General features: G+C 40.0%; 1 protein-coding gene across 8 annotated transcripts in view; it reads left to right on the top strand.

Moving 5' to 3' along the window:
• The window catches only part of MTHFD1L (methylenetetrahydrofolate dehydrogenase (NADP+ dependent) 1 like), a 157118-nt gene that overhangs the window by 92796 nt on the left and 45901 nt on the right, over positions 1 to 18421 (top strand). For 5 of the 8 annotated variants that reach the window (XM_040598296.1, XM_040598299.1, XM_040598298.1 and 2 more), the window contains 4 exons: positions 631 to 731; positions 1152 to 1329; positions 14166 to 14273; positions 15951 to 16103. In XM_040598296.1, coding sequence (XP_040454230.1) covers positions 631 to 731; positions 1152 to 1329; positions 14166 to 14273; positions 15951 to 16103 — 540 coding nt within the window. Of the gene's footprint in view, positions 1 to 630; positions 732 to 1151; positions 1330 to 14165; positions 14303 to 15950; positions 16104 to 18421 lie in introns of all 8 variants that reach the window. The other 3 variants (XM_040598301.1, XM_040598302.1, XM_040598304.1) reach the window with 2 other exon arrangements.

The following is an 18421-nucleotide window of genomic DNA, read 5'->3' on the forward strand; positions in this document are numbered from 1 at the left end:
ACTCTCTGAAATTAATGATAGCTTAACCTGTTCATTAAACAACTGTTTTAATCTGTTTGTGCTTTACTTTTGGTGTTGGATGTCGCTCTTCAAACAAGAGTGGATTCTACAAGGTTTTTTTGTCTCTTCACTGTAGACAAATTCTGGTCTTTTGGTTTTACCAGGCTAAGGATATGTGTGTTTTTGCAGTTAAGATAGGGCCTACAAAGTGTGAGGTAAAAGAGTAAATAAGGAAATCCACTAATGTGCTCTTATCTGGGTTATATATGTATATATAGATTAGACTATACATCTACCACATCTGTATGTCAAACCCAACCCCACTACTGTATTTTGTTTATAAACTTTGCAAACAAGAGACTAACAGCCTTTTCACAATCGTGACGGGCAACCAGCAATGCATTCATGTACAAATTCTGGACACTACTTAGTTACTTAAATATGTCTGTTACTTGTTAATTGAAACAAGAATTAACAAGTGCCAAAATATTTTTGTCTGGAAGCATTTTACTTGCCTGCAACTGTCATGATCAGCACTGTTTATGTGCACTTTAATTTATGGAAAATTCTTTGGCTGGAGAAGACTTGATGTATCTTACCATTTCCATTAATTTTTATTTAATTGCACAGAACCTCCAGCTGGTAGCTGATGGCTGCTGTAATCTACAGAAACAGATTCAAATTACTCAGCTCTTTGGAGTTCCTGTTGTGGTTGCTCTAAATGTTTTCAAGTAAGTCTAGTCTTTCATTACTCTTGTGAGTAAATCCACAGTTCAAATTTCACACTTCTCTTGGTTTTTAAGTTAATCAGTTTTGACATGAAGAAAAGAAGCTATTAAAGAATTTCCATTTTTCATCATGAGTATAAAGACCTTTAAATCCTCAGCTTGGTCTTAGGGGTTTAAAACCACCAAAAAAGTATATGCTGTTATGGAACTATTAATCTTCCATGTTAATTAGCTGTAACAATTACAAAAAGTGTTCTTGAAACATGTAAATACATATGCTGTATGTAGATGCATTATATATATGGTACAATTTCTGTAGAGACTTGTTTTACAACTGCTGATAGTAGAATAAGGCTAAGTATATGAAGTTATATGAGAGAACCAATTAAACAAAATAATGAGATGGAACTGTTTGGTTGGCAGAACTGACTCTCCTGCTGAGGTTGATCTGGTGTGCAAGATTGCGAAGCAATCTGGAGCATTTGATGCTGTACCCTGCACTCACTGGTCAACTGGTGGTAGAGGAGCAGTAAAATTAGCTCAAGCTGTGGAGAAGGCAGCCAATCAGAAAAACAGTTTCAAGTATCTCTACAGCTTGGAGGTAAGATTTATTTATTTATTTCCATGAATATGTGCTGCATCAGTGATGGATTTGAAACAAGAACATTGCAACAGAGCTATCTAAGACACTTGGAAAGGGGCTTGACTTGGCTTGGTATCACAAGAGCTGGAGGGAACAATCAATTTATGGCTTGTCTAATCAGAGGAGCAGGATACTTGCTGGTAATGCTCACTGTTTAGTGCATTGAATGATGTTTCTGATACTTTCTTCTTTACCATAACGGTGTATCTGTAGGTGGATCATTCACAAATTATTGTGGGAGGCTTCTCCACAAAGATCTCACAGTCATTGTATTTGTCCTAAAAATCAGCTAAAATGAAATATATATAGTTACAGTCTCACTGTCATGGGTGTTGCACCAAGATGTGGCTCCCTGAAACATTCACTCTCTGTATGAAAGATGATCGAAGTGGCACGTGCATGCTCATGCTCCACTCCTGCCCAGCCAGAGAGGTCAGTGCAGAGGGGAAGCACGGCCTTCCCCGGCACCCGCCTGCACGCATCCCTCAGACAATGACGCAGAGTACAGGTAGCCCAGTCCTGTTCCTCATCGTCTGCTGATCAGGATTGGAGTCTGCTAGTACAATGTGGCACACATGGGTCGCTGATGCTGTTGGCCTTAGATCCTCAGTCTATCCCAGTGCCCTTACCCCGCTTCGATCACTGGCACCAGTGTCCATGTGCCCCTGAGGTTCACAGCTCACTCCAGCTGCTGGCGCACAGACCTCTCCTCCTGCTCTCTGGTGTTCATATATATCTACAGCAGAGAGCACACCCACATGGAGGTAGTCAGAAATAAGATTTAATGAGAACAGAGGACAGACTGCGGTCCTGAAGCACAGAGCTCAGTCAGACAAGCTACTGACCAGACACCTTTACACTCAGGTGGCCCCTTCTTACCCTTTTCCCTCTTTTTCTCTCACACTTGTTCCTCTTCGGTCCACCTTGGTTAATTTCCCATCTTCAGTCCTTCCACTGAAATGCCCCAGCAATCTTTACGCATTCCCACAATCCCATCATAAGTTTTACACAGTCCCAAAATGCTCCTCTTCCTATGTCCCATAGGTCCTGTGCTGGTCCAGGCAATCACCTCCTTTTGTTTGCAAAGTTTTCTGATGAAAGAGTTTCCCTATTGACTCACCTTGGTGCATATTGCACCAAGGACAATGGTCTCATCCTTCCCCTTAGATGGTCTTAGGAAACAGGCAATTCCATGTGCTCTAGTTTTCACTTAATAGGTTTTTTCACTGATTACATTTCTAGAGTTCACCCTCTGATCCTTGCTTGGGCTTCGTGTTTAATTTGCTTAGCCCTTAGATAACCTAACAAAGCATAGTGTGGTCCAAGTTTTCAATCCTATGTCTGCCAGAAATGGTGACTCTTTCCATGTCTTGGGGACTTCGTTTTTGCAGTTGCCCGCAAGGTAAGTGCAGCAGTGCGAGCTGTCAAGAGGAGCAGTCTGCGAGGAAGGGCTGCTCGGGCCCTGAACGCACTGTGCTGGAGTACCACCATGCGGGCAGAACGTTTGCTGAGAAGGTTATACAAATGATTTCTCAGGACCTTCCTGACTTATCCAAAAGCGGGTGGGGTAAAATTTGGGCAGCAAACCAGACTTTTCTGGCACCAAGGAAGCCCTTGTCAAATTTCAGATCCTGTGCCTCAGCTGACAGTGTGAATTAAGTTTCTTTAGAAAATGTTTGAATGCTATTTTTTAACAGCAGAACCTCAGCTTTGTTCTTTCAAATGGCTGAGAGTTCCTGTTTTGATTCTTCTCTCCAGAAAAAAGTTCAGCCTAAGGTAGATATGCCATACTGTTATCTTCCACTGTCTTCTCCCTGATATATACCCCATATATGTTGCACCCACTTTATTTCCTCTTTCCACCTCCCCCACTGTTTTCCCAAATGTCAGAAATCCAGCCAACTCCTATTAGTATTAACCACTGCCTTCACAAAATAGATGGAAATACTTTGGGAGTGTAAGTGCTGTGGCAGCTCTTCAAGGTGTTTTGCTCACAGAACATTTTTACAGCGAAAAAATGGACAATATGTCTGCCTTTCTAAGTTTGTCTCTGATGAGATACCCTGGAAACTGAAGATATCATTTTACGGGTTTTGTGTAATAAAACGGGGAAAAAATGCTTTCAGAAAAATGTGTAACAGTTTTCCCCATAGGACATTTGTGTTACAGAGATAGCTCATTAGTGTTTCATGAGTCCCATATTTAAGCTCTGATGTTTCTATATTCTGTGTAGTTTACAATCTTGTGACATGAATGAGTAGGAAGGATTGGTAGGGGTGGACTCTGCCTCTATGAAGGAAGAAAATAAGATTGAATTCTACTTTAATGTCTTTCCAGACACATTGTTTTGTACTGTGTTGCACAAGCAGCATGATCTTCAGCACAAAGGGAATGAGTCACATCTTTACATCAACTTAATATCCCGTAACTTAATACAAGTATTGTAAGCCTCAAAAATATGTTGGAGGGATTTTATAAAAATATAAAGATTTTAAAATACTGTAAAAAAAGTAAATTCAGGACAACAAAAACAGTAGAGTGTAAAGTTCAGGCTTCTGTTTCATCCTTACTGTGCAAAGGATGGGGACTGAAGCAGCTGAAAGTAGGAGAATGAAACAGTGATGCTGTCACTGGCACAGCATTGTAGGTCTTTTGGTCACAGGGCTCAGAGATGTGAAGGAAAGCTAACTCTTCCAAATACGCCTGCCCAGGTATTACTTAAGGTGGTAATAGGATTTTTTGATGTAGCAGTTTTGAGGACAGATTTCCACTGTTCAAAGAGGTAACTATGACAGAATATTAAGAAAGAGAAAAGTTAGTAAGATGGGATTCAGACAGATGGTTTCCCCTTTCATTTGCCCAAAGGGGATTTAAGTGAAAGGACACGGTTTCATCCCTCATCTTTCAAGTGACTGCCGGCTTTGTCCAGTTACTTGAATACTGAGTCCTGGTTGCCTCAAGTTTGACAGGGTTTGCTGTGGTGTTTTTCCTTTTCATCCTCTTCCTTTTCGTCCTTTTTCCTCCTCTTTCTTTTCCTTTTTCCTTCCCTTTCTTTTCCTTTTTCTTTTTCTTCTTTTTATTTTTCTTTTATTTTCCCTTTGGAATGTTGAAAGGGGAAATATTCTGCTTAAAACCATTACCACTTCATTCATAAATCTGTCTGTCTTTATGAGATTATTCTGCTCTTCCCTTTACTCCATGTCTCCATTTAGTCTGTTCATGTTTATGCGTCTTATTTTCCTCTGTATGGAAAACTTCATCAGAATTTTCTTCCAAAACTGGCTATAATTAGAACAACTTCCAACACCACACACTACTGTAGCCATAATAGGTTCATTTAACATTCTGATGTTTTGTTCAAAAGTATTACTCTGGGGATTCAAAAACAAAAACCAAAACCCATGTATGTAAAACTGGTTTAGATCCTTTTTTACCAGACCAATGTTTGCAGCAAACTGTATTACTAGTATAGAGTCAGGCATCTAATTAGAGGATAGTCCAGATCTAGTGGTCTCTCTTTGAAATTTTTCCAAGTGGCATGTATCTTTGCAGGGCTTTATGTAATTTCCAAATGTATATCTGAAAACAAAGACTTCCTTGAAAGGTGTTTACAAAGGTATATAATGTGAGAAGAACAAGAAAGTCTCTTCTAGATCTGTCTAATACTGGTAAAAAGCCGAGGATCAGCTATTTTTTTCTGAATCCTGAGGTATTTTTGTGCATTTATACCATCTTGTCTAGTGATACCCAAGCATGTGCTGAATGAACAGTTTTAGACGATGGACACAACACAGTTCAGGACTCAGGCTCCGCTAAGCAGCCCTCTCGAGTATCATATCAAGCTAGCCTAATTAGAAGACTGTGCTCACGTGGTTATATTCCTTGAAGTATCTCGTTTGGTCTGTTTAAACTTTCTCAGGTGTCTCTACACGACACAGTGTTCTGTAGCCCCACTTTCAAATTGCTTATCAGATTCTCTTTTTCTCTAAGCTGGCAAGCCTTTGTTTTTATCCTAGTAGCTGATGCTTGTAATTTTTTTTTATTTTTTTAATGCTTCTTGGTTCTAGCAAGGGTTTGTTTGACATTTGGTATTAGGTGAACAAATATTTTTCAGGATTTGAAATGAGAACAGAATAAGCTTCAAGCATATTTTGAAGGCAGTGTGAAGAATAGCCACATATACAGTTTTGGGAGTGCATATGTGTGCCAGTGTCATTTCATAGATCAAGTACAGTACAAGTGACCTCTGACAAGTAATGCCAGCACTGCTGTGACTTTTAACTGTAAGAAAAGGGCATAAACAGGTACAGTGTACCATGAAATGCTTACAGTAATTAGGAATTGCACAGGATGGGGGTTCAGGAGAAAGCGTGAGTTTTAGTATGGTAGGCTCCAGAGTTTATAACATAGTTTAAAAGATTATGGGCAGTAGCCGTAATAAATACTACACTTTTTAATATTGAGTTTTGCCCCCACTGCACACTAACCTCTCTTATTTTACTGTTGAATTGGTTTCTTGCCGAGTATTTCTCTTCAGTGTTTGCAGGATGGGTTTGTTTTAAAAGCCTCCTGAACTCTCTATGAAATAATCTGTGGGTTTTTTTTTTAATATATATATTCTTGCCACATATGGAAAATATCAAAATATCAACTCTCTTATCACTGTTGACTTCCCTTTTGGGTTCACTTTTCTTGAAGTATGGGTCTTTAAGCTGCAGCAGAAAGCTATTACTCAAAATAAAGTTGACTGACCCATTAAAAGTAAGTTTAGATAACTAGAGGGAAGATGGGAGAAGATGGAAACATACCCATCCCATTCCAAAATTTTTCTGGCTTCAGTGCCTGTTCTTTGCAGGGCAGGGGCGAAGATGGGGGGGAAGCTATATTCCCCACCGATGCATGCTTGTTGAGTAACCTGCCTTCTTTCACTACCTTGCTCTCCTCTCTTCTCCTGCTGAGAACTCTCCCTTGACTTACAGCAGCATTCCTTAGACTGGGGGAGGAAACATAGGTCTAAAGACAGGCGTTAGGTTTTTAAGAGATGCATCGCCCCTTCCTGCAAGGCAGCTGGAGTGCAGTGGGCTAACGCTCTAGGAGATAAAGAGGAGAAGGACAGACATATGGCATGGGGCAGGATCGGCATATCTGACCAGTCAGCAAGTTAGCGTTGTCCCCTTAAAAGACTGACATGGTAACCTGACAGATATGATTGAAGAGCCTCGAATCACCTGATTTATGCTGCATTGGAAAATGGAACTGAAGAGTGTAAAGGTCACAAAAATGAGGTAGAATGAATTGTTCCAGTCTTCCAAGTTTGTCAGAAGACACCTATTTTTGCCAGTGCTCTGCCTTTAGGTAATATTATGACAAATGAAAATATTTCCAGGCTGTACTGTGGAAGTTGATTGCACAAGTATTTTGGCTGAGTGCAGTGAATTGCCTGGCCAGCCTGCAGAACAAAGGGGAGCTTTCTCAGCTTGGGGCCATCCACTGGGAATGAGGTTGAGTAGCAGCACTTCTTCTCAGGGAGGCATCTAAGCAGTCAGCAGCCTCAGCACTGGTATTTTTCTCCTGCTAGGAGCAGAATAGTAACTTGGGCAAATCTGGAGCATCTAAGCCCACAGTTTTGGCTGCCCCTTCCTCTGTTCTGCTATGGCAGCGTGGTGTGGGCTGCCACTTGGCTCCCTTCCAGTCTTAGTTTCAGCTGTCAGAGACAATGGGTCACTCAGAGAGGCCTAAGGGTAGTATCAAAATGGGGCAAACTGTGCTCACAGTGGTTCCCTGTGCATTGTCTTCCCTTCCATCCTCTGGCCTCGTCTCCAATAATAAGAATGAGTTGTGAGTGATGAAGGAGGGAAGAGACCAGTCACTAGAGGAGAAGGCTTCTTTGTGCATGTACTAGGAGAAGTGGCTCGAAGAGGAAGGCAGAGTCAAGAAGGGCTCATGGGGTCGGGGTTTGAGGACACTACCTCCAGGGTAATGAGCTAAGGCAGAGTGTTTCTTTCCATTTGTAAACTTGTCATCTTTTCAATCTCAGTGTGATTGAAGGGGAGGCAAGGGGTGAGTGTAAGGGGTGTTTTCTGTTTCCTCCAGTAATACCATGAAGCTGCTAAGCCATGAAAGACATCCATCATGTCTCTGCTGTCACATCAGCCCAATATACCTCTGTTCTTTTGCCTGGGAGGCAAATAACTTCTATGTTGTTCTTTATACAACATAAAGTTCAGTCATGTATGGACCCAATGGAAGGTCCTCAAGCACTACTGGAGTAGGAATAAATAAAATTATATATGCTCCTTACTGAAAGTTTTCCTAATAAATGGTGGAGATCATTTCTCATCTTGAAATGCAGGCTGTACTGCTCTCCAGGGTATGCTAGTCTTTCAACTATTTCCCCCCACCCTACTGCTGGTAAGCCATCTAGGAGTGAAGCCACATTAAGGAGGAATTCCACAGGGCTGTACCAGCCTCTCCTCCTACTCCCATCAAAGAGATTTTGGTGGAGTCTGAATGCTTCTTTCACCGAATTGGGTGTTCTAGGGTGGAAGCTATCTTTCTTCCACTTTGTCTCTTTTTTTTTATGGATGTAGGCTCTTGATGGCACTTCACTTTTACGTTTGTTTTCATTAGTTTTCTATTCTTTGCATGAAGCAATTTTCTTAGGCACAGCTGGGGTTTCAAAGTCAGGGAAATAGAAAATAAATCTTTAAGTCCACAGGCTTAGGTGTTGATTCACAAACTGTTCAACTTGACTGAATATGGTTTTCTGCAAATTAAAAAACAAACTCTTGTCCTGTGCCAACAAAAGGTGGGGGGGTGCTAAAGACTTGGGATTCCTTTTGTCAGCCACAGATCTTCTGGAAACAGAATATACAGATACTTTAATAAATGTGTTTTTATTTTATCTAGGGGAAAAGCTAGAAGTAGGAGTTTGAATGTGCAGTGTCAGCTATTGTTTTAGCACTGCACTCTGTCACCCCACACAGCACCTTCAGCCATACACTCATCATATGTTTTCATTTGGCAGCCTTCCCAAGAAGAGGAATGAGTGATGCCTGCATACTGTTTCACTTAGCCAATTCTTTTTTATTGCTTTCAGTGAATGCATAAGTTAATTTTTTTAAAAAAAAAAAGTGCCACTGCCTTGAATTTTGAACTATTTTAAGAATTTCTGTGAAAACACAAGCAGCTTAGCAATGATAAACCCAGAGGTTGTTACCTCATAATTAAACTGGTGATCTCATAATTAAAAATAGGCAATGAGAATAAAGTGAATGTTTCAAGAGCTTGAAGTATTAATTGTATAAGGTACGAGTGCATAGTGCTTCTGTATATTCTAAACACGTTTTTCAGCACAGTCTTAAATTTTCTCAGAGCACAAAGTCGTTTAAAATATTATGTTGAATAACTGTGAAGAGATCCTTTCAGACAGTGCTGCACTGACAGGCACTCACTTAAGGTATTCAGTATAAGCTACATAACACCAGTGCTTCTCATAGTAGTGTGGCTTAGCTGCAATGGAATGAAGTATGACTACGGACTTACTGCTTTTGACTCTGGCTTTTCAGAGACATTTTCTGTTGGACTCTGTTTTGGTGAGGAAGTTAGAGAATGCTTAAAAGCAGAAGAAAGGAAGGAAGAAAAGAACAGTGTCAGGGATTGGCTAGTGGGAGTTAAAAAGATTAACTCCTTTCTCCAGAAGCCAAAAAGCTTAAAGTCAAGTGTCCAGATCAGGGTGCAGAAGATGGGAATCCCACACACAGTCCCAAGCCAGGTCCTTGGTAGTCTGCATGTTTTGTTTCATGTGACACTGATTTTTGGCAACAAGGCTGATTTCAGGAATCCCAGCCCAAGCCACCTGTCCCTGCCCCAACTCACTGTTTCTGCTGGTACTTTTCAGTGATGAGATTTCAACAGTTTGAGCAATTCTTTCTGTAGAGACAGCATTTAAGCCATCTTTGTCTCTCTGCTTTATACTGGCTTTGCCTTTATGGTAAACTGGTTGTGTGAACTGATCTGGGTTACAATAGCTTTTTTTTTCCCAGGGTTATGTGTGCAGCTGCGCAAGCAGCAGTGCTGGCCTCTCATTTGCACTAGCACATGGGTAAATGTGAGCAGCAGAGGAAGGGAGGATGAAGGAGGGTCTGTTGAAGCAGGTCTGCTGCCCATGGAAATCCTTATGAAGCCCCACGTGGAGAAATGATAATCCACAGTCTGCTATTATAGCTGAAGGAAGCGATGAAGCATGAAGGAAATGTGAGGAAAGGCTAGCAGAAATTAAACACTATTAAATTATGTTTTGGTAAAAATCTTGCTGTTGATAGTATTGGAAGAAAGAAGACGGTGTAATGCAGACAGCACCAATTTGCACTAACATCACATCCTGCAAGTGGAATGGCCTGGAAGTAGCAGTATGCCTGGGTGAAACACTGGTGTGATTTCATCTGGGATAATCAATCCAGTCTTGGGAATGACAGGCTCTCCTCTTTATCAGTGCTGATTTCTTGGTTTAATCATTCTCTGTCAAGTACTGAAATGTACAGTAACACAGATACTGTTTTTGTGAAAGCAGTTTGTGTGCTTTTGCTGTAGCACTGGTTGTGCTTTAGCCAAGGAGATGATCCTGTTTATGGTGTGGGTGCTTGGCAGTCTCAACAAGCATGTGTGTTTGTACTTGCCACAGAAGAAGCATATGGCTTGGGTAGCTCTGAATGTGTGAGATTGCAGAAATGCACGTTGTCTCCAGCAGGACCAGGGACATGGGTTGTTTCTGAGAGAAACATCAAAGCTACTTAACTGTCAGCAGATATTGATACTGTGTGGCCCTGTAGAACCTTCTGATGTTCAGTATAAATTTACATTGAGTTTCATGCTATGAATTTCTCAAGAAGCTAAAACTTAATTTGAAAATAATTCTTTGAAGCTGCCATAATTCTTTCAGTGTTAGTACTAATATGTAGTTGCTTATCTATAAAAATCAACCTTTGTCTAAATCTATACTGTCTATTGTGTATCTATCACCTGTTCTCCACCTAAATGTCCTTAGTTGTGTAACATTCACAACCTTACGTAAGGGAAGTGAGAAACTTTTATTACTGATCCTAAATCTTCGTGCTTTTGACACTCTGCACATTTTATAAATATCATTATCACCACAGTTGTCCAGATGATAGAAGAGGTACTGTGGAACCACGTTGCTGTTCATATGGGTGCACCGATGCTCACTGTTTAGATGAGATTTTTCATCCTCTTTTCATTAAAACTGTTCTACTGATGGCCTGCAAGTAGTTGCATCAGCGTAGCTGAAGGTACTGCATCATAGTTTGTGAATGGGAATGAACAACTGGTTCAGGTATATCCTAAGCCATTGTAGAAAATTCTCAGACAAAAAAAGTGAGAGAGACGAGATTACTTCTTTTTTTCTAAGTGTCTGAGATATGTGGTTTCTTCTGGCAGGTATTTGACCCAGGTGTTTAAGGTACAAATAGCAAGCCCACACGATTTCACCTGGACCAAAATTCAGCTTAAAGTGCCTTAATGATTTAGTTACTTGTGCAATATGCCTCTTTTCAGCCCCTTTGAATTCAGCTAAACACTTTTCTATGTGAATTAGCACTATGAAGCGTTACTACATATGGTGGATGCCTGTGCACGTCAGTGAGAGTATTTCCATAGTGAAGTGCTGAATAATCAACATTGTTGAAAACCTAAAGCTAAACTTGCCCTTTAAATACCAGATAAGAGAAAGTAAGAATTGTTCCTGCGAGTGTCTTGTAAACTCCCAGGCTTCTGCTATGGCATAGACATAAAAAGTCTCTTGAATTACTAAAGTTTCTTTTCTGATAAATGCCATTATGTTATTTTCAAGTAAAATTAATTTTTATGACTCATGTGAAGTATTAGGTGACTTTTCTTTGGGAAATACCTCTTCAAGTTAAATTAAAATGAAATTTCCCAGCAGTATTACTTAATAACTGGAACACAGGAAACTTTTTAGCTTGAAATGCTGTTACACTGTGATTCTAAATAGTTAATCCCCTAAAAATCCCATGAAATACTAAGAAACCAGTGGATTCTTAGCACAGTGTAGTGTACTCCTTTCCCTACTCCTGAAACTTCAGGAAGCATATTCAAGACTGTGCATGTGCTTGGGCTGTGTTAATGTGTATAGAGCATCTGTGCCTCCCTGCTGGTTTCTATCTGAATTGGGCTCAGCCAGGACTCATCTACCTGTGCTGTGAGATTAAATAGGCTCAAACTCTGCTCTGTGACACCAAGCATATCGCCTCACCCGTTTGTATGTGCATGCCTTGCAAAAACATGTGGCAATCTCGGAAAAACACTTTTGTTTGCCATTTACACTCCTGGTGTACTCCTGCCATTTACACCCACAACTGGTGATTCCTCTGAGGTTACATTTACAAAATTTGAAGTCTGGGTACTGGCCTGAAAAGTATCTGAAATTCTGGTTAAAAAAGAATTTAAAAATAACCAGCACAAACACGTAGGGATACAATTTGAGTCTCCAGCTCAGGCTCAGTCATGCAAGATATTGCACATGTCCCAGGAGGAGCAGAATGTCACCACTGTCATTAAAGCACTCTCCTCTGATGTTAGCCACAGCCCTGCAGGGTTTCATTTGGAAACTACAGCTATGGTCACAGGAAAGGGGCTGAGGGTGTAGTAATTATGCTGCTGTCAAATTAGTTTGAAGTATTTTGACACAAATGCAAGTTGAATCTAAATTAAGATCTCCATCTCAATGAATTTACTGAGGTTTAAGCAGGAAGGTGTTAGTTTTGATGCTGGCCTACTGACAACAGGGAGTGGAATTCCTTTTGCCTTTGCTTTTGGTCTTGCTGTTAGTCCTTGGCTGCAAGTAAACAGCACCCAAAAGGCAAGTTAGCAGACACATTTTGCATTTCTTCCACTGTGTTCAAAGCTGCCATGGGTATGAATATACGTAATAATTAATCTGAGAGAAACTTCATCTCATGACAGCTATCCATGTCACTAAGTAGCTGTTCAGCTTAATGCTGCCAGGAATTACGTATGGGATATTTGCAATGTGTTATCTCCAATTCTCATTAGATTCTTTTGCACTGCTTGGATTCCTGTAAAAAACCTGAAATCGGGAGTGTGACATCTTCCTACCCAATTAAGGTGCACTAATCATATAGTCAGCATGTTCAGACATGTCTTGTGGAACATCTTTAAACCTGACTTTGAAATTTCATATCTGAGGGGGGAATTTTATTTGAACCTTAGTAGCTTTTAATGCCTTACATTTAAGCTACTTGAAAGTCTGGAAAGCTTTTTTTCTTGTCATGTCTGTGTTACTAGATTTCTTTATTAACACAAAGGCAGATTACTTTAAACTTTAATTGTTCCAGAATTGAATCATAAATACAAAATGGTCTGTCTGACACAAACCCTTCGATTGATGTGTCTTTGCAGGAAAAACACTACTTCTAGACAAGCACTGCAAAAATGTGATTAACTGTGGAACTTCTTATAAATACACTGGCTAGAGTTTATTATTCACAAACCAATTCCTTGCCTTTGTTGGAATAAAATGAAATACTTTGATTATGTGTTCTGGTGCTTTTTGTATTGCTTGAGATTGCCAAGTCTTCTTCCCCAACTGGTATCTCTTCAGATTTTGTTGAACACTTCATCCTCATGGCTTCTTAATTAAATATTCTGGGGTACAAATTACTGATGGGATGTTCCTTGGAGTATTGCACACATCTATGGCCATGTCTGGTCAGCACTGAAGTAGCTGAACTTCTGGTATGTTCCTTCCTCCATAGTCCTCTTCCTACAGAAACAAGTCAAAGAGGTTGGCTTGTTTAAAATAGGCTATATGGGTCACACTCGCTGTCTCCAAGGTCATTCAAAACAAAAGAAGAGAGAAAGAGGAAAGAGTTCTTTAATTAAACAAAAATGATGGCACAAAAAGTGAATGACTGATCTGACCACAAAAACTGCTGAAAACCTGTGGAAGGATTTTTAACAGCCAGAATGTGAGAGTCTGCATCTGCCTTCAAATAGAAGCCAGAAAGACAGAATACACGTTCACTTTAAGCTGGATAACATGATGTGGATACATGTGGAGACTGAGGTTGAACTTAGTGATTTGTGATCTCAAAGTGTTTCCTAGAATGCTTTCATTTTTTTGTGTGTTTTTTTTTTAAGTGTCCAAAGTGCTTTACTATATCAATGCTACAATTCAAAATACATATCTTAGGCAGGATAGGAGGTGAGAATAAAAAAATTAAATTATTAACAAAGGAGCAGTGATGGGTCAAGAATTTTCTGCTACAGTTCCTTGCTTCTCAGAGGAACCTTCCCTGGCTGCCTGCTACCTTGTCTTGTCCAGTCATTGTATCGGTTATCTTTATTGTGAAAGGAAATTTATTTGTCTAGTGATCCCTCTTAACCCAGCGGAGCTTGCTTCTTTGTATCTGCAGTGTGTGTTAGCTCTTGCTTCTTAAAAACTACATGGCAGTAATTTTCTTCCTCCACTTTAGGCAAGAGTGTAAGCTCACGTTGTCAGCTTTATAATGCACAAATTGTGCAGCAGCTCCCAAATTGAGTATGGTTGTAATTCATGTACCTGTAGCTGGCTATCGTCTCCATCACCAGTGTCCTTTACTTGGTTTCATGCTTTAGCAATCCTGTTTAACAAGAATGAATCTAAATGAGAGATTCAGATTTCTCACTCAGCAAACAAAATCCTAGTTTCTCTTGGTTAATGTTCATGCTTGTATTGTTTCCTTGTCTCTCTGCAGCTTCCTATTGTTGAAAAAATAAGGATCATTGCTCAGAAGGTGTATGGAGCTCAGGATATAGAGTTGTCTCCCGCTGCACAGTCACAAGTTGATCGTTACACTCGACAGGTAAGAATGCCAGTGAATTATGCAGTCAGGTATTTGCTGGATGAAAGTCTTATGAAACCCTGGGGTGTAAAAGGTTCTCAGATTGGAGTGTTTAGTCAAGCTTTGCTAAAAGGTGTGAGCTTACCCATGGTGCTAAACTGTGAAAGCCAGTATGGATTGTTTAGATTACATTAGGTAGAACAGAATGGTTTTAACCTTGAAAGCTATCTCCTGTAAGATATGTATGGTGTTTGAAATCCTTCTGAGATTGTTGATGAAACTCTATACTTTCTATGCAGAGTGGTAATTTTGGGTTACTGCCTTAAATGTGACAACTGCACATCTAGTAATATGTGCCAAATTTTAGCATATGACTGTTCACTTGTACCTGCAAAAAATGAGTTTGCAAACACAAAAAGACTCGTGCACAGCTATGCATGTCAGCAACAAAACTCCCAATACTTGTAAAATTATTTGATTTCCTTCTGTTTATATACTTTTCAAGGGGTTATAAATGCTAGAAGGCGCAATAGACCACTATTCCTAAAGCATGTGGGAGTGGGCTTTGTTACGCTTTGAAAACAGTTATAAAACCATGTTGAGAGGTGAATGTACCTTCTGTAATGGAGTGGCTTCTGCACATAAACATGTCTGGAGCCTTTCTGTCAGAAAATTGAAGTTAGGCACGAGTGTCATCAAAAAATTCCTGAGCATACTTCAGCAGTCTGGTCAGACAGCCAGAAGTATAGCCATCTTCTCTATAATGCAAATCTCCTGATAATTGATTTGATTTTCTAGATGTAAAGGAAGCTTACTTAGTGTACTTGAAGCAAAATAATCCATGTCTTTATCTTTTCCTGCTGTGATTCTCTAATCCATTTTTAGTCTAAACGTCAGTAGTATTAGGAAGTATTTTCACAATGTCATTAAAGGATTGTTGTCAGTGCTGGGCTGCAGAGGCAATTCCCTGCAGTGCTGCCTCTCCTCTTGGCCTTGTGGATTGCATCCCTGTTTGTCAGGGAATCAAACAGAAGAGTGGAAGGTGCCTGACTAAAGGTTAATAGATAACCTGCGAGACAAATAGTGTGTGGGCAGCTGCTGAGGGGCTTTCCCTGATTTTCTCCCAGTTTTTGAGTAGCTACTGCACTGTCATTACTGAAGTGGGTGCCGTCACATCGCACAGTTTTTATCTTGTTTAAAAACAAAGCATGCATCATGAGCCATTTGTGTTTACCCCCAAGAAGATGTTAGTACCCTTAGATAGTTTTTGACTATGAATTCTGATCTCAAGTAAGTATCTAACTGGTCATCAGTGCCTGCACAGAAGTGTCATACTGGAGTTTTATTAAGTTGGTTCAGGTTTGTTGTTCAGTGTGGTAGCTGTTGTGCACCCTTTCTGAAAATAGCATAGTCTAGCTGTTGAATAGGCAACTTTTGCACCTAACTCTGGATTGAGAACCTGCTCTAGAAGCTGTATATCCCTACAGTCAAGTCTCTGGAGATAGAGGCCTGAGATGAGAGAGAATAGCATGTGAAATAGTTTTCTGTCCATTTCTGAAATATTAGCTGTTGAGAAACTGAGGTTAACTATTGCTATATGGATTTTAGGGTTTCCAGAAGATACTGATAACAAAATGAAAACATATTCTGTCTTTAATCTTAAAAACATTTTTCTCTTTTCCTGCCCTTTTCTGTTAGGGATTTGGAAATCTTCCCATTTGTATGGCAAAAACTCACCTATCCCTCTCCCATCAGCCTGAGAGGAAGGGCGTTCCCACTGGTTTCATTTTGCCGATTAGTGATGTGCGAGCCAGTATTGGAGCTGGATTCATCTACCCTTTGGTAGGAACGGTGAGTGCAGAGTATTCAACTTGATCACTCCCCTTCCTTTGACCTAGCTTGACAGGGAAGTGTGTGTCCTGTTTGCCTCTAAAAATAATGTGTAGAACCAGGTGAGTTCTTGATTTTTTTAATGATAATTTTATCCTCACGCTTTTTGCAGCTCTGTGTTGATAGGAAAAGAGAATTAGGAAAATGTAATATCATATAAGAGCTTTGACTACAGAGTCTGAGAGAACGGGTCTTGCTATTAGTTCTGTTTCTGATGTTTTTCACTTAGTTTAGGATACTTAGGCACTCTAATGCTGCAGAAAAATGAGTTTACATGTCTGTTGCCTTTCCTTAGTCGAATTGCAGCCTATAAGTAACTGTAGTTACATGACTATATTCTAAATGTTAAATCTTTCATCTGTCATTACAAAGCATTGTAACATATTTAGATGAAAGGAATTGTGCTAGGGAAAATACGTTCAAAATGATTGCTTTTCAGCTGATGAGCTGGATCCATTCCCAGTCCTTGTGAGCATCTCTGCTGGTTCTGTAAAACTAAGCTCTGGTGGGAAGTGAAAGATTTCTAACTGCAAAAGTAGCAGCACATTCCTTCTCCTTTTTAGAGATTTAAACAATGAGATGTTAAAATGAGGCAATTGTCATCCTTTTTTCCTACCTGTCCTTAAAAGTACGGACTCAGATTAGGAAGCTCTTGACATGCTTTATCAAAGTAGCTGAGAGGCTAGTCAGCTCATGCCTTTTGCCAACCACACACCGTTGCTCCGAACAGTAGTTGAACTGCATCTGACATCTCATAGCATGAGTTGTTACTTATATGTAGCTAATTCATGGGATGGTGCTAGAGAAGGGATGCAAAAGCCACTGCATTTCCGGAAAGAGTACTCTCCCAATGTTATCTCATCTTCCCAGAGGACGGCCTGATTTCCTTGTGTAGCAGTACACTTAGGAAAGTTTGAAAGTTTCTAATCTATTGTTTTGAATTCCCTCTGAAACAATCAAGTGTTTGAAACAAGGAAGGAAGTACTTTCTGACCAGGAGAGTTCCTGAAGTTCAGGAAACTGTGTCACTTTAACTCACTGGACTTCGGGATATGCTTTCCTTCTGCACGGCCACATTATGTGCATCAACCAGAAATGAAGCGCAGCTGTGCATTTAAATTGTGTCAGACCAACTTCCAATTACTGATGAGAGAACAACATTTGTCAGAAGTTCTAGTATCTCCATGGCCTGGATTCAAGTTTGCACTGGAAGTTGTGTGTCATAAAGTTGTGAGAAAGAGTGAATGTGAAGAATGGGCAGCAACTACTTCAAATCCATGAGGGAGCTATTCTGTAGGATGTCAGAGTGAAATGTTCTTGGGTTGCGCTTTCTGAATGAGTCACGCTTTGCATACTTCCACAAAAACTAGCTGCAGTTCGGCCTTATAAATCCATAGGAACTGTCCATAGAAGTGGTATAGACCAAACAAGTCAAGGATTAGCTCTTATTTTTTGTTTCTACCTAGAACCAAAAAATAGACTTCTTATGAAGGATTTTTTATATGTGGGAATTCTTACTGGGAGAGATTGTAAAAAATACATTCAAGTTAGTTACTTGGTGAAAGGTAGTATAGCTATGGAACTTCTCTCATGTTAGGAACTGGGTAGGCAGTGTTAGGTATTCCGAAAGAGTTTGTAGGGAAGGGTACTGTATGAACATAAGATCCCCAGGAGCTAAAAATCTAAATAGGCAGACATTGATCATTGGTTGTTTGGAAAATATTGCTAATGCTCAGGAATGTGGGGCAGAACGCTCCTTGGAACTATCAGAATTGCTACAAATCAAAATGAATAAATGAGTATGAATGTATTCCTAACATCCTTACCATACAATTCCTTCTCTAGAATTAAATTTATGGCAAGAGGTCCAGCCTACTGTCTTTCAGAACTGAGAGTTGTGATCATCAGGAAACAAGCTCTGAGTTGGACCGTTGCTTTTGAGATCACTTTTCTATTTTGCCACCCTCAGATTTTTTGTGTGCTTTGCTGTCAGCAATTAAGTTTTAGGACTAGTGGTACTTTTAAAGTTGTGCAAGAAGGAATAGTTTTGATGTCAGGTTCCAAAACGGAGAGTCTTTCTTTTAGAGTTCTCTTACCAATAAAGCTATCCAAAAATGTCTGCCAGAACAAAGCAAGTATAAAAGGGCATGTCCTGAAGGCTTAAAGTGGCTGCAGGTCAGATGTTATGAGTAGGGAGATTACAGAAATCCTGGTGACAGCATATGGTGAAAGCATCCAGTTGTGACGGTGTATTAGATGTCGTTACGTAGGAAAAATAGA

Source organism: Falco naumanni, chromosome 6, assembly GCF_017639655.2.
Source record: "Falco naumanni isolate bFalNau1 chromosome 6, bFalNau1.pat, whole genome shotgun sequence".
NCBI classification, from domain to species: Eukaryota; Metazoa; Chordata; class Aves; order Falconiformes; family Falconidae; genus Falco; species Falco naumanni.